Below are 13,658 nucleotides of genomic sequence, written 5' to 3'. Positions count from 1 at the left end.
ATGTGATAAAGAAAGCTTTAAATACACTCTCAATAAATACTGCAGTTTACTGAGGCAAACAACATAAAAAATCAAGGTGTAGCAAGAAAAACCAGTAGGTTTTTATCTTGAACTTGAATAAACGTCTGCTTTCTTCTTCCAAATTCCCAAGTTGAGCACTGTAAAATGTCACTCCCTCATCCTTGTTATTGGGTTTCATGCAGGAATTACTTGATTAATGGTAAGAGCTTGGTTTCCTTCCAGAACCAAAAGTGTTTTAAAACTGTTAATAGTATATATTACACTATTCCCTGCAAGTTTGAGAGGAAGTAAATGGACTGAAAGAACTAAGCAAACAGCTTTTAGCTAGGCTCTCACAGGTTTCTTTCCAGGGGAACTAGTTGGTTAGGACCTAATGTGTTTCAGTGAGCTCTAAGATGTTATGTCTCAGGCTATGCTGAATGTGGATGAAAAAAAATTGTTTTATTCATCAGGATTTTAGCATTGCACAAAGGAGATGGAGAGACGTTAATTCAAGTTATCAGTGCCAGCTCTATTATTATATTAAACTTAAATATAGCAGTGAGAGGTACTGCACTTTTCCAGTGCAACTATGCTATAGAGAGTGATAAAATACCAATGATGAGATGATAGAAAAGCCCTCTTTTTCCCTTACTTTAAATTTAGGTTCTTAGTCATGAATGGTATCCATGAAAGTTGATATCTTTTTTATCTTTTTCTTCCAGAAATTATGTAATAAAGCTGCTTCATTATCTGTTACAACTCCCCACCTGCAGACAATAAAATACTTAAGACTGCCAGACTACTTTATTCTTATATCATGTAAAGCTAAATCTGCTTTTAAATACTTTTGGTAGTGTTTGCTGCATCTAAAGCCCAGTGGAGGTCACAGAGACAACTGTTTCAGCATTAAACCTGCCATTATATTCGTTTAGCAAGAGCACAGAAAATTGAATTTAGTAGTTGGATCTGTCAGTCTCATGCATGAAGTAAGCACTGTGCTTCAGGATGAACATACTCAAGTTGTTTAACAATTGTGACAGTGAGAGGGCTTGAAGTTCCATGGGTGGATCCAATAAAATAAGAAAGGGGACAGTACCAAGTTACCACCATACGTGTTAACACGGTCTTGGCTTTGAGGACTTGTGCAGAAGTTATCTAAATTACATTGCCTTTGCTAGTTCTATTCATTTTTAGCTATGAAGGAACTCTGGCTGCCTTCCCTAAAACTGAGGAAGGTCCCCACTGCCTCCACAGCTGAGTCTGCATCTCAGTGCAGCATGGAGGAGGGGAAGGGATGGAAAGAGATTTGGCACAGCTCCCTCACTGGGAGTCTTAGTTACGAAGGGAAGGGTCTCACTTTTCCCAGGACAGCCATCATATGCCAACTTTCTCAACCTGCTTTTTCCTACTGGCTCTAAAGACCCTTTCTTGTTGCTTGTTGGTCACGGACACAAGCTCAACATGGCGCCTTAGGAAATGAGGGTAATATAGGAGCAACAGATTCACAGCACAGCAGTCACTACTAGGATAGTCTTTTCTGCCCCTTCAGGAAGTTCTGGCAGTCCTGTGCTGGTGGTGACTGCTGCGAAGCTCTCCAGGATCATTTCTTTGTCTTAAGGAATTTAGGTATGAGATCAGAAGTCCTAAAAAGTCTAGTATTTTATCTGTGTCAGCCTCAGCTAACTTGATTCTTCTAGAAGGAAATGTAATTTGGCTGTGGTACCTGCAAGAGATGTCAGCTGAGTAAATGCCTGGACAGTGTCAGGACAAATACACAGATATGGGTATTCCATTGTGAAGAGTGAAGTCACAGCTGCCGTAGCGTAGGGTGGTCTCTACTCCCTTAATCCTTACGCAAGGGTGCATATGGTAAATTTACAAGGATTGTGGCACTCCATGCTGACTGGCACATCCTTTAAGAAGAGGACTTGTTCCAGATATCAGACTGGATACTATTATGCCCTCTGTGTGCCCTGCTTTTTTTTCAGGAAAAAAGATAATCCTGGTATTCTGAAAAATAAATCCTCACTAAGGAAGACCACATAAGCTCAAGCGTGGCATAGGCCTCTATCTACTGGGAGTGGTCTCCTTAAGCAGAGACAACTCAGGGCTGTAGGCCCCTGTGGATTAGGTCTGTGGACATCTTAAGTGAGATCTGTGCTGAATATACATGGCAGGATAAATTAGGTAACTCTTTACTGCTTATCGAGTTTTATTTTGTTAAACGACTAAACATTTTGTTACGATATCCTAAAGCTTTATTTAAACTTGTTGTCTCTCATGATGTCTTTATGGTGCTTGCAAGATGTGGAAATGGAAAGCAGTCATTGCGTGTGCTTGTTTTATAAAATTTGTACAGATGGACTCGAGTTTGACAGATGTCCCATTCTAATGGGTTTTAAATAGTATCTATGTCTGAAAAAAATACTATTAAAAACTTCTTGTCAGGATAACTTGTAGGGTAGCAATTTAAGGCTGCAAGTTTTTGTATCTGTATGCTTGGAAAACAGTTTTTGTTTTTCATCTTATCTGTTTTATTTTCTTCCATAAATACAGCTATGTCCCTCTGAAAGAGGAAACTATGTATTTGGTCATATGCTTGAGTACTTTTGTTCTGCTAGCTCACCTGGTCAGGAGAGATGAGAATGGAAAGAGTGTGCAGTGTGTGTTTCCTTTACATAAATATTAGTATTTGTTAGACAAAATAGAGTTGCTTTGGCTCTGACAGTGGCCGAAGAAAATAAGTGCTTAAAAAAATGCTATATTTCCCAACAGGTTGCACAGGAAATATTTGATTTCAGTTGGCACCAGCTCTTCTGTCCTTCTGTTTTGCAGAGACACTGGAATTTTAGAAGAGCAATAGACACTGTACATTGAAATAGCAAATCATAGCATTGCCTCATGTATTGTAAAGCACCTAAACCAGTGTATTACATGCTGTTATCATATTTTTTTTCCATCTTCTTATTATTTGGGGTAGACAATTTGCTTTTCAGTGATGCGAAAAAGAATTGATTTGTTGTTCATGTCATATCTTGACCCATTTTTTAAATTTTTTTTTCCCATAGGTCCTCCCATGCCATCCTCCTCATCTAGTCCATCAGTTTCTGAACATTTACACTCCCCTCCTCCATCACCCAATCTCCATGACAACCAGAGGTGGTTATTAAGTAATAATGCCAGCCAGCCAGTTCAGGACTCTGATACAGATGAGGACTATACTGCCAGCTCTTTTCTAGTACAGACCGGTACTGTTTCAGTGTCTGTCCCAGGCCATGGTAAGAAGAGGACGCTTTGTCCATAGTTTGAATACCCTTTTATTTTCCATCCTCTTACAACATTGCCTAATAAAATTAAAGTGTCTAAGTAACTTCATATTTTAAATTGATTTTACTTGAAATTTTGCAAATGATGTCTCTACTTCAAAAGTACTGTAGTATAAGCAAGAGTAGAAACTCAATGTATTGAAGACCATTTAAGTTATTTTAAAATGCAGTACTCATATGAAGCAGTAGCTATTGATGATTTCTTATGTAATGCAATTTGTTGCAAGTGACTAGGCTTTCCTTACATATTTTGAAGGATATGATAAAGTTTAGTTTTAGGATAATGTAAAGTGTATCTTCTACTACCTCATCAAGTTTAAAAGGGTCCAGTTGCTGCTTTAGTTTTCCCATAGGTGGGAGAAGAGGATTTATGTTTCTGGATAGGGCACTGCTGGTCAGGGAAACAGCTGTGGAGGAAAAGAGCTGTGTGGTCAGAGAAGAAACGGTGGCTCCAAAGTGCTTGTTGCTGTGGATCTCATCCTCCCAACTAGTATGAACAAACAATGGGAGGGATGAGTATGAGACACAAGTACTTGCTTATGTGTCTTGCTGTAGAAAAAGAGTCTTGACCTTTTTCTTTTTTTTTTGATCTTTCTAAATGTAAAGAAAAAAAAAGCCACATGATTCCTTTTTATGTTGTTGTTGTATGATTGAATAAGCTTTCTTGGGGTTGATTAACAAAGTCTGGAACAAGAATTTTTGGTTTTATGGAACCATTTCTGTCTTTTGATTGCAATGAACAATCCTACATATGAGCCACTAGAGGGGGTTTGGAGAAATATTTTGTCTACAGATTGCAAATTGTCCAACAAATCAGAATTATTTTGTGGAGCAAAACAGTCTTCCAACTTCAAGTGCTACTTTACTGTTGTCTCAACTAATCTTCTAAGAGCAGTTGTGCACATGGATTTGACAGTTTTTATTTATTTTGAAAAGACATTATGCTTTAAAAGATGAATTGGGGTTGCTGTGGTAGCTTAAATTTTTGAAAATGAGCATTACAGGTTTATTTTTGCATTTTCAACTTGTTCAGTTTTTAATCTGTGAGGACTTCTCAAAAGCATGGTAATACATAATGCAGGTTATGTTATGCAGATGTCTCATTTCTTTTCTGTCAATTAATGTGGTATTTGTTAGATAATATATGCATTATCCAAAAGGTAGACTGGTTTAGTTCAATAAGTAAATACATTTAGATTGCTGTCTTATCCATCAACCCCCTCCTTTGCAAATGAAATGCACAATAGCAAGAGAAAGCTGCTAAAAATTTTGGATGTTTGGGATGAAATTCTTAGATCTCCTAGCCTCTTAAAGTCATTGGATCATTTAGTAAGTATTCATCAGTCTTCTAGGTTTTGGCACTTTACTGTTTCTGAAACTTTTGGGAATTTCTTGCCAGTGCGAGTTGGTCAACCTTGAGGAATGTTCTGCAATCGTTAATATCCCAGTCAAAATAAGTTCAGCTAATCCTTCAGCAAGTCAAATCTTGGCCCTTCAGCTGAACAAAACAAAGTTGTTTGTTTTTTTGACAGGGCGGGAGTTAACACCATGGTGTACATTAAGAGAGTCGTCTATGGTGAGGCTGTGGCTAGCCAGAAGGAGCAACCAGCATGCTCTATAAGTTTATTTTTCTCTTTCCCTCTCTCTTTCCTCTGTGCTTCCCTTTCTCCTCTATCTGCTGATGTAATTCACCCCTTTCCTTTATTATGTCCAATGGAAGTGCCTGCAGTTGCTGCTTCGTGCTGTCAAAGAATTAAATCAGTGATACACGTACACTCATAATCTAGTGTTGCTGGCCGTCATATAATACAGTTAATGAACTTACTTTCCTCTTCCCAAGATCAGTCTTGTTTTTAGAAGTGCTTGAACTTGCTGAATGCAGTTACTATATCAGTAATTGATGAAATTCAAGTATTGCTGCTTTTTTTCTTTCTGCTGGAAGATGAGAAGACCGTAGATGGTTTGCTATGAGTCACTCAGCAGTAGGATCAGGGATTACATTACTTAGGGAACAGGATGCTTTCGTCCAGCACGTATGTGAATATTGCTTGGGAAATCTACTTGCTTTGTTCATGGTGGTTTCTTACATATTAAACTGCTGACTTAATAGGTGGAAAAAATGATGTTCTTTGTGGAGGAGAAAAAAAGACAATGGTTGAATTTAGTAATCAAGCTAATTGTTTCTATGCTATTCATAACTTGCTTCTACTTAGTGATTTGCATAGTTGCATAGCTTTTTTACTAGTAGGTAGATCTCTCCAGATCTGCACTAGAAAGTAAAACTCATTTAATTGTGGCCCTTGGTACTCTCTTAGTGTTGTATTTTCTTCAGCTAAAATGCTAATACAGCGTGAATAGGATATTCCTCTCAAAGAAGGATGTCATTTTTTCACCAATCTTCTTTTAATGCATCTAGATACCCCCCATTCTATGTGATTTTAATGGATAACACAATAACTCAAGTGTTATATTTTTGGATAATTTTGTTAGATATTTATCTTAGCAAGGGGAAGCATTTTCAAAGCACTTAGGATAGAAAAGGTGCTGACAGAATAATTCTATTACTGAACTGTTTTCAGTTATATTGACTTTTTGTGAGTACAAATTAAATTAACTTCTCTTCAGCTTATGCAAACATCTATTTGTTTTCTTTTAGTCTGAGTTGATTTGTTGAATATAGCAACATCCTTAAAATGTAAAGGATTTGATTGTGGTTAGAGTTCTGTTAATCTACGCATTTGGGTTTCTTTTGTTTACCAACACAGATTATCTTTCATTTAAGAGATTAGGAAGAAGGGAAGTGAGAATTATTAAAATCCACTTATTGGATCCTCATGAGAAATGGTCTTCAAGGAAGGTACTGCCAGTTGCTTTAGAAATTCATGTCAGACAAGGACTGTTGTGCACAGTTTGCTAGGAAACATTTGTTTTCTCTTAAAGAGGTGCTTTAACAGGTGTAAAATTCAGGAGAATACAAATTTGAGGACCGTAAGGTTAAAAAAAAAAAAAAGTTCCTTTTAGAGCTTTCATTTTCCTGACTGTTGTTGTTGTTGTTGTTGTTCCTTTTCTCCACAGTGCAGTTCAGTCTTACTCTACTGGTTCTGTCCCATCAGTCAGCCTATTAGTCTACTGATTTTGGAACAATTTCCTAGTTCAGTAAAAGCAATTTTTAGAACTCCTGAAAATTTCCAATTGCTCTTAGAATAATGAACTGATTTATAAGAAACAACAGTATCTGAATGGGTCTTCAAAGAAGAGGGCACTGTTGAAGAGGGAGAATGAACTAGGTGCTGGGAGAAGAGAGGATTCTGGAAAATGTTTGAGTTGTGAAAAGGCTTTCTTTATGTAATGGTCTGCCTATAGACAACATAAGTCACATGGAAGTCTGTATTTGAGCATCTTAATAGGCTTCTTAATTTTTTTCTGCCAAAAATATAGATTAGTCAGAATTTGGAGGGAAATTTATTTAAATTAGTAGTAGTTTATCTTTCAACACAGACGTGCAGCACGATGGAAAATACAGTGCTAAGTTTTTAGATTAAGTAGATACAATGAAGAAAAGATAAAGTTAAATGTTAATGCTTTACTCTGACAAGGGGGATGAAGAGTCTAAACTCAATTCAGACTGGGGACTTTTACCCCTAAATTGAAAACATTATGGCAGAATCATCAAATGCAAAAGAACACTTAAGTTGTTCAAGGTTTTCATAACAGGTTGTAGCAATTGTTCATGAGATGGAATGATTTGAAATAAACTTCAGAATAATATAAAATGTTTTTTTGTTGTTGTTGTCCTTGATCAAGGATCTGCCTGGTGATGCATAACAAACAAGATTTTGCTCCAGCCACAATAGAGTTGCAGATTGATAGACTTTCCAGTGCAAAACGTCTAATCTTTCCTGCAGAAAGGGAAGCTTTAGATATCTAGAGTGCAATTCTGAGTTTTAGTTTGTATAGGAAAAATATAATCTAAAAAGGGTGGGAGACTAACAATTTACAAAAAATATTCATATTTGGAGATCTCAGTGTGCACTTTCAGTAACTCTGCAGACAAAGTGCTCTATTGTATAGTTCTGTTAATGAGGACTTCCGTTCATAGTGACCATAGTTAGAATTTGGTGGGAGAGGCTATATAAACGTGTCTGTCATACCGAAGTTGCCTACTGTTTTTCTCATACCACAATATAAAAAATTCAAAGTGAAAATGTTTAGCTTTGCTGCAGGCTGCTGGGAGAATGCAGGCCAAATGCTCGAGCATGAAAGAGATTACGAAGGCACGCACAAAGCATAGATGTTGGAGTATTGGAGTCGATCATCTCTTGAGGTCATTTCTAACCCCTGCAATTCTTTGATTCTTTGATATGGATCTTTTTAGTTTTGCTCAAATTTACCCTTCAAACTATCATGTTTCATTTTTCTGCCAAGATATTTCAGTTAATATATACCACTGTGACTAAAACAATCTGTAGTTTCCATTTCTTCCTGCTTCTAACTTTTTCTTCTCACTAGAAACAAATTAAATTGAACAGTGAACGTGAAAATCTGTGTTAGAAGTTAGTGGTGGGCTTAAGACAGCTTTTCCAATCTTGCAGTTCTTGTAGTTTCTCTTGAGAGAGCAGAAAGACCTCCTGTTTTACAGCAAAAGGAAGGGACAGTGCGGGTTCCCCTCTGTACCTGTGCTGCTTCATGAGAAGGTTGGAAATAACCTGTGAATGTTAAGAGCCACAGTAAAGTAAGTCATCTCAATGTCTTAGAAGGACCTCGTGGGCCTTGGTCCCTGTGCTTACTGGCAGTCTTGTTTTAGTGTCTGCAAAAGACTTCCTAGCTCTCATTCTGTACTTTCCTTGCTGTAGTTCTTCCACAAAGGAAGCCACATGTAATACTGAACTAAAACTGAGTGGCCAGGCAGTTGCTGCCATGTAATAAAGAGCAATTTAGTTCTGATTATTGGAGAAGAAACAGAAGGAGAAAAATGCTGGATAAGAAGGAGGCACAGACATGGTGGGGTAGGATCAAATGCGTAAAAGCTGTTTGGGCGTTTCTGGTGATGCATACGTTTGCTGCTTTTTCCTTCCATCGTTTGAAGAATTCAGAGTCCATGTGAATTCCATGGAAACTCCTTAGGTGCCCCTTCCTTTCATTGGTCATCTTAAGCATTGTTCATTGAATTATTCTTTTTTTTTTCTTATCTTGTACTTCATGATAAATTTTGTCATTGTTGTATCAGTACATATAATTTGTCTTCAGGTCTGACACTGGTCCGAACACATCTTGCTTTAAAAAATGAACTCAGTCCCTTTTGGTTTGAAGTAGTCTCTGATAATAAATTAAGAATAATAGATCAAACTAGGAGTTGTGTTAAAGCACATCATGGGGATATGCTATAATCTTGGTTTTATTTAACATCATCATTAATTATGTGAAGGAGTAAAAATGGCACTAATAAAATTTCCCAATGATACTAAATAGTGAGAGTTCTGAGTATCAACTGGGGACGAAAAGTTAATAGGAAAGGACAAGGAAAGATCGTTAATTGTATGGCCAGAAACTAATAAGGTGATGTTAGAAATGAAAATTTTAAACTGGCTGAGATGTAGAACATTCAGGGGGGCAGAAGAGGAAAAATGGTTCTGAAGACTTTTAGTGATACTGAACAGTAAATCAGACATAAATTTGCAGTGTGGTCTGACTAACAAGTATAGATTAAGCCAGGCACACAAGTGCATTGGAAAAGAGAGAATTGTAGGTATAGCATTAGTGGACTATAAATTCTGATTTTGGGGCATCTTGCTTTTTTAAAATTACTGTCAATTTCTCTTATTATGGTATTATTGCTGGCTAGTCTGCTGTTCAGATAAATCAGAGTGAAAACATTTAAGAGAAGAGGGTAGAGATATTAATATATAGGAATAGGTAGGAGAACAAAACTTCTGCTCATCACATAGTCTAGTGGCTAATTAAGTGCTGATGGAAACCAGCAACTCAACGTGGAAGGAAGCATTTTACATACCACACAAATATAATTAAAAGCAATAGAATGAAAATAGAGGAAGGATTCAACGAAGTGATAGGAAAAACTATCTACCAGTGAACTGTATTATGATGTCAAAGGCTGTCCCAAGAGAAATGGTGGAAGCTCTGTCACCTGTAACATCAAATTAAAATAAAAAGGTAAGAATCATGCACCTGAGACTGCATTTGCCCAGAAAAAGGCAGACTTGGATAACCTCCTGGAGCTCTTGTAGGTAATACCAGTTTCAAATCAGGTATACATGACTTCATAGCTTATAATGGAGATTATCATGCTAAGCTGTAATAAATCTGCTTCATTAGCAGTGCACATGCATCATCTGTTTACGTTTGACAGAAAACTGCCATTTGTCCTGTATTCCTGTACTGCAAAACAGCTGCTTTCCCTGAAACATCTTATGTCCTGCAAAATGACAAAATAAGGCTGTCTATTCTGAATGAAAACTGACAAATGTCTTCAGGGCATGTACATGCTCATAAGAATACTTAGTAAGCAAATGTATTTGATCCCCAAAATGCTTGTGATGCTGAGTAGAGGTATTTGACAAGCTTTCAGAGTATATGGAGTAAGTTCATTCTGCAAAAATAGATGCTGACTTTTTTTCTGAGGCCAGAGACTGTTACATTCCAACTAGTGTGTAGTGATGCTTGCAGCGCTTCCTCAGTAGCTGCAGAAGCATTTAATCTCTTATATTCAAAAATCAGATAGTGCAGGGAGGCCAATATCCTTTAGGTAAAGATCGACAAATTTATCTGTTCCATATGCTCGGGACAAATATAGCTGTTTTTAAAACTTTAAAAGAAAAAAGTCATGACTGCTAGCCAATTTATTTTTGATCCCTTTTTGATATTTGATTTCAGTCTCATGAATCCATCTTTTTATCCTTTTTCTTTGGTTTTTAAGCCAAACTTCTGTCGACATTGTTCCCTTAATGTACAAAAATGTACATTTGTTCAGTTTAATTAAGCATTCATTTTGCTTGCCAAGAGCAAATTAAAGTTCCCCAATCTCACCCTCACTCCTCCAAAATCAAATTTTGCAAAGTGGTGGGCAATTAGATATCATATCTGATTGTTGTAAGTCATGTGTTTCTCTTAAAGATTTTTGTAGTTTTCGATCTCTGTTACTTAGTAGAAGAGCCGAGACCAATTATTTCTCCTCAGATTTTGGCCTTTGTAGCCTTCAAAGAACAGTCTCCCCCACACCTCCTGTATCATTAGCTGCAAAATATCTTTCCAATGATGACTTCGGCCTCTTCACAAATCAAAGGATTCCAATTGACGAATTATCTGTCTTAGACTCAAAAGCATGCCAGATGGGACAACCTGCCAACTGTGCATCATACTGTGGATATGATCTGATACAGAGACATCTCCCCTCCTCCTCCTACCCCCATTGTATATCATATTATAGAAAATCATGCAGGAAAATCTGTGAAGATAAATTCATTCTGAAACATAGTGTAATATCAATACAGAATATAGTCTTAATGAGTGGGGGGGGGGGGAGGGGGGAGGGGTAAGCTGTTTGCAAATGTCAGATGGCTTAAACTGAACAAACTTGTACCTGGGAGTATGTATGAACAAGTCAACAATGCATTCCTTCCCTTCTTGCTAATACTTGCACACAGATTGTTTCTTTTGACTTTCTTGATTACAGGCATTCCTAATTGCAAGATAAGGAGCTTGAATTTAAATTTACTTGCAGCTTGCTAATGGGAGAGCCCTGAAGTCACAGGCAGGGACGAGGATGGATTGTTCTTGTGGGGAAAAGTAGGCTCTAACAGATTTATAGGAGAAGTTAATTTATAATACAGGAGGTAAAAGGAGAAGGAAACAGTCGCAAAGGAAGTTTATTTTCATAATAAATTACAAAGCTGAGGAGTTCATCCAGCTGCTGAGGCTGACTTGCAGCCCCTGTGAGTTACCTAGGGAGTCAAGCAGTGTGCAGGTTTGCAGCAAATAGCCTGGGTGTGGTCAGGATTGGATGCAGACAACTTGCATCACTGCATTAAATTTCTACTTAGGATTTTTCATGATACTATTTTAGGGAAAGATCTAATATTTTATCTCATTGCTGCACTACAGAAAGTGTAAAGAAAACCAGGCGTCTCATTTAAGATAACACTGCCAACCTTGCACATGCTCCCATTTGTTCGCCATTGAGTGGCAACTTTGTGAACATTTGTTGTACAAGGAGCACTTATCCAGGCTCAGTGAGTAGCAGAGCTAACTTTCAGAATTCAGAAGCTCTTCTAGAAACCTATAGTGAGTTTAATTTTCAAAAAATCTCAACTTTATTTTGTGAAAAGAGGGTAGGGAAGTGATTTTTGTCATCTGATTTCTTAGGCCACTTCTGCTTGGAGCAATGGTGTTGGGTTTTTTTTGTTGTTGTTGTCTTTTCCCCGATATGAGAAAGTGTTGTCATTCATTGAATTCTTTGTTCTTTTTAGCTGGATTAAAATTAGTTCATGTAATCGTAGTTATTGACTGTAAGGAGTTGGTGCTTTGGAGAGCACCAAATGGTTACCAGATTTTTATAGCGTGTAACTTTGGTGAGGACATCATGTATTTTACTACCCAGTCCTTCTGATTGCAGAAAACCCTTCAATTGGAATGGAGTCTTTTGTTACCATTGAAGAAAAAGAGCTGTGCAAAATGTAAAAAGTACGTAATTTATGCCTTAGTTCTGATGAATACTGATTCCTGACTCTGTTTCTGAGGAATACCAGGTTGCTTTTTGAGTAAATGGAAGTTGTCTGGGATTATTGGGAAGTATATCTGGAAGAACCAGATGATTGTAATGCAACTGTAGCATGTGTTTTATTCTACAGTGCTGTAAATGTCCCCACAGCAAAAAAGAAAAAAGCATTTGATAAAAATTTAAGAATTAAAAAAAATCTCCTTGTAGGACTTCAACTTCCATTTGAACTCTCTTCCAGCTAGCTCTAAGGTGGAGGACGATGTTTGGGCACTTTGAACATGCTGCTCATTGGAAATGAGCAGTACTCTGGCAAATTCTATTGGCAGATGCTTGACACAGTCCTTCACAGGAGAAATGTTGAGAGTTTTACATGAGTCAGTAAGCAAACAATAAATAAATGATTGTGAAATCTTAACAGAGCTTATCTCCGAGTTGCTTTGAAAAGTATAAGGCTAAAGCTCTGAATATCCTTTATCTTTTTAAGTATTATCAATGATTTTAAAAGCTTCAGGACTGCCCTTAAAGCATAATTCCTCTGCTCTTATACTTTCCATAGAAAAGGCTTCTCCATTTTCTATCTTTTTGTGTCTGGACATAGCATTGACATGAATTTCTTTGTCACTAACCCATTAGGAGTATGCAGGAGTAGTAACCCTTCTTTTTAAGGATGCAGAGATCTGACTAGAAGGCACATCAGCCTTCCTCTCTCATCTAAGGCCAAGGATTCCTATTGTCAGATGCAGTGGGCATGAAAGCAGCAATTTTACAGCACAAAAACTCCAATAACATTTACTGCGGTTGGCTGAGATTGCAATGCACACAGGCACTGCTCAGTCTTGGTTGCTTAAGCACCAGCTTCCCCTGGCTTTTTGCCAGCTTGTGCATTCCAAAGAGACAAGTCCTTTAAGTGGAAAGAGTTTTCCTTGTAACTTGCTGTGGGGTAAACAGACCATTCAGGCATAGTTTATTGCATTATATACTTGACTATGCATAGTGGAATGTAGCAAAGTAATTGGTAGAATTTTTTAATCATTAGAATTCATAGGTATGAGATACATTCTCTGAGCCAGAGGAAAAAAAAAAAAGACAAGGATGTTTCTTTCTGCTAAGCTGTTATCATTTAGTACAAAGGACTAACCGCGTTCTCTCAGGGAATACTGTATGTTTACACTGGTGTCCCTTCCCCTAGTACAGTTAGAGAAAACTGAATTAATTTGCCTCTTCATTGCTATTCTCTAGCATATAAATCCTCTAAGAGTTAGCAGCATCATACTGAGTGAAAAAGAGTTCTGTGTATGTATTGGGACAACTTGATGTAGTAAAAAAAAATTTCCATTCAGAAATACTGTAAGTGCGGAGTAATTGCAAATAAAAAGGGAGAGATGGTTACGGTGAATCCTACCATTAGCCTAAGTCATCTTTGCATTGATATGTAGTCTATTTTGCAGTAATAAGCTGTAAACTCACCCCATTGTTGCCATAACCTAGAGACTGCACATGAAATATTCTTTAAGATATTATTTCACACACTTTTCTTAAAGCTTTAATTTAACAGTACAGTACTACTGCAAACAACATAAAATGGAATTTATTTC

General features: G+C 37.2%; 1 protein-coding gene across 5 annotated transcripts in view; it reads left to right on the top strand.

The window, feature by feature from the left end:
• Positions 1–13,658, top strand: part of TENM3 (teneurin transmembrane protein 3) — a 583,022-nt gene that overhangs the window by 410,972 nt on the left and 158,392 nt on the right. For 3 of the 5 annotated variants that reach the window (XM_090138905.1, XM_090138904.1, XM_090138903.1), the window contains exon 6: positions 3,072–3,281. The exons of the other annotated variants lie outside the window; for them this stretch is intronic. In XM_090138905.1, coding sequence (XP_089995031.1) covers positions 3,072–3,281 — 210 coding nt within the window. The remainder of the gene's footprint in view (positions 1–3,071; positions 3,282–13,658) is intronic. 5 annotated transcript variants of the gene reach the window in all.

This window comes from Phasianus colchicus, chromosome 4 (assembly GCF_987193195.1).
Source record: "Phasianus colchicus chromosome 4, bPhaCol1.hap1.1, whole genome shotgun sequence".
NCBI classification, from domain to species: domain Eukaryota; kingdom Metazoa; phylum Chordata; class Aves; order Galliformes; family Phasianidae; genus Phasianus; species Phasianus colchicus.
This window is presented reverse-complemented; position numbering and strand designations above follow the sequence as displayed.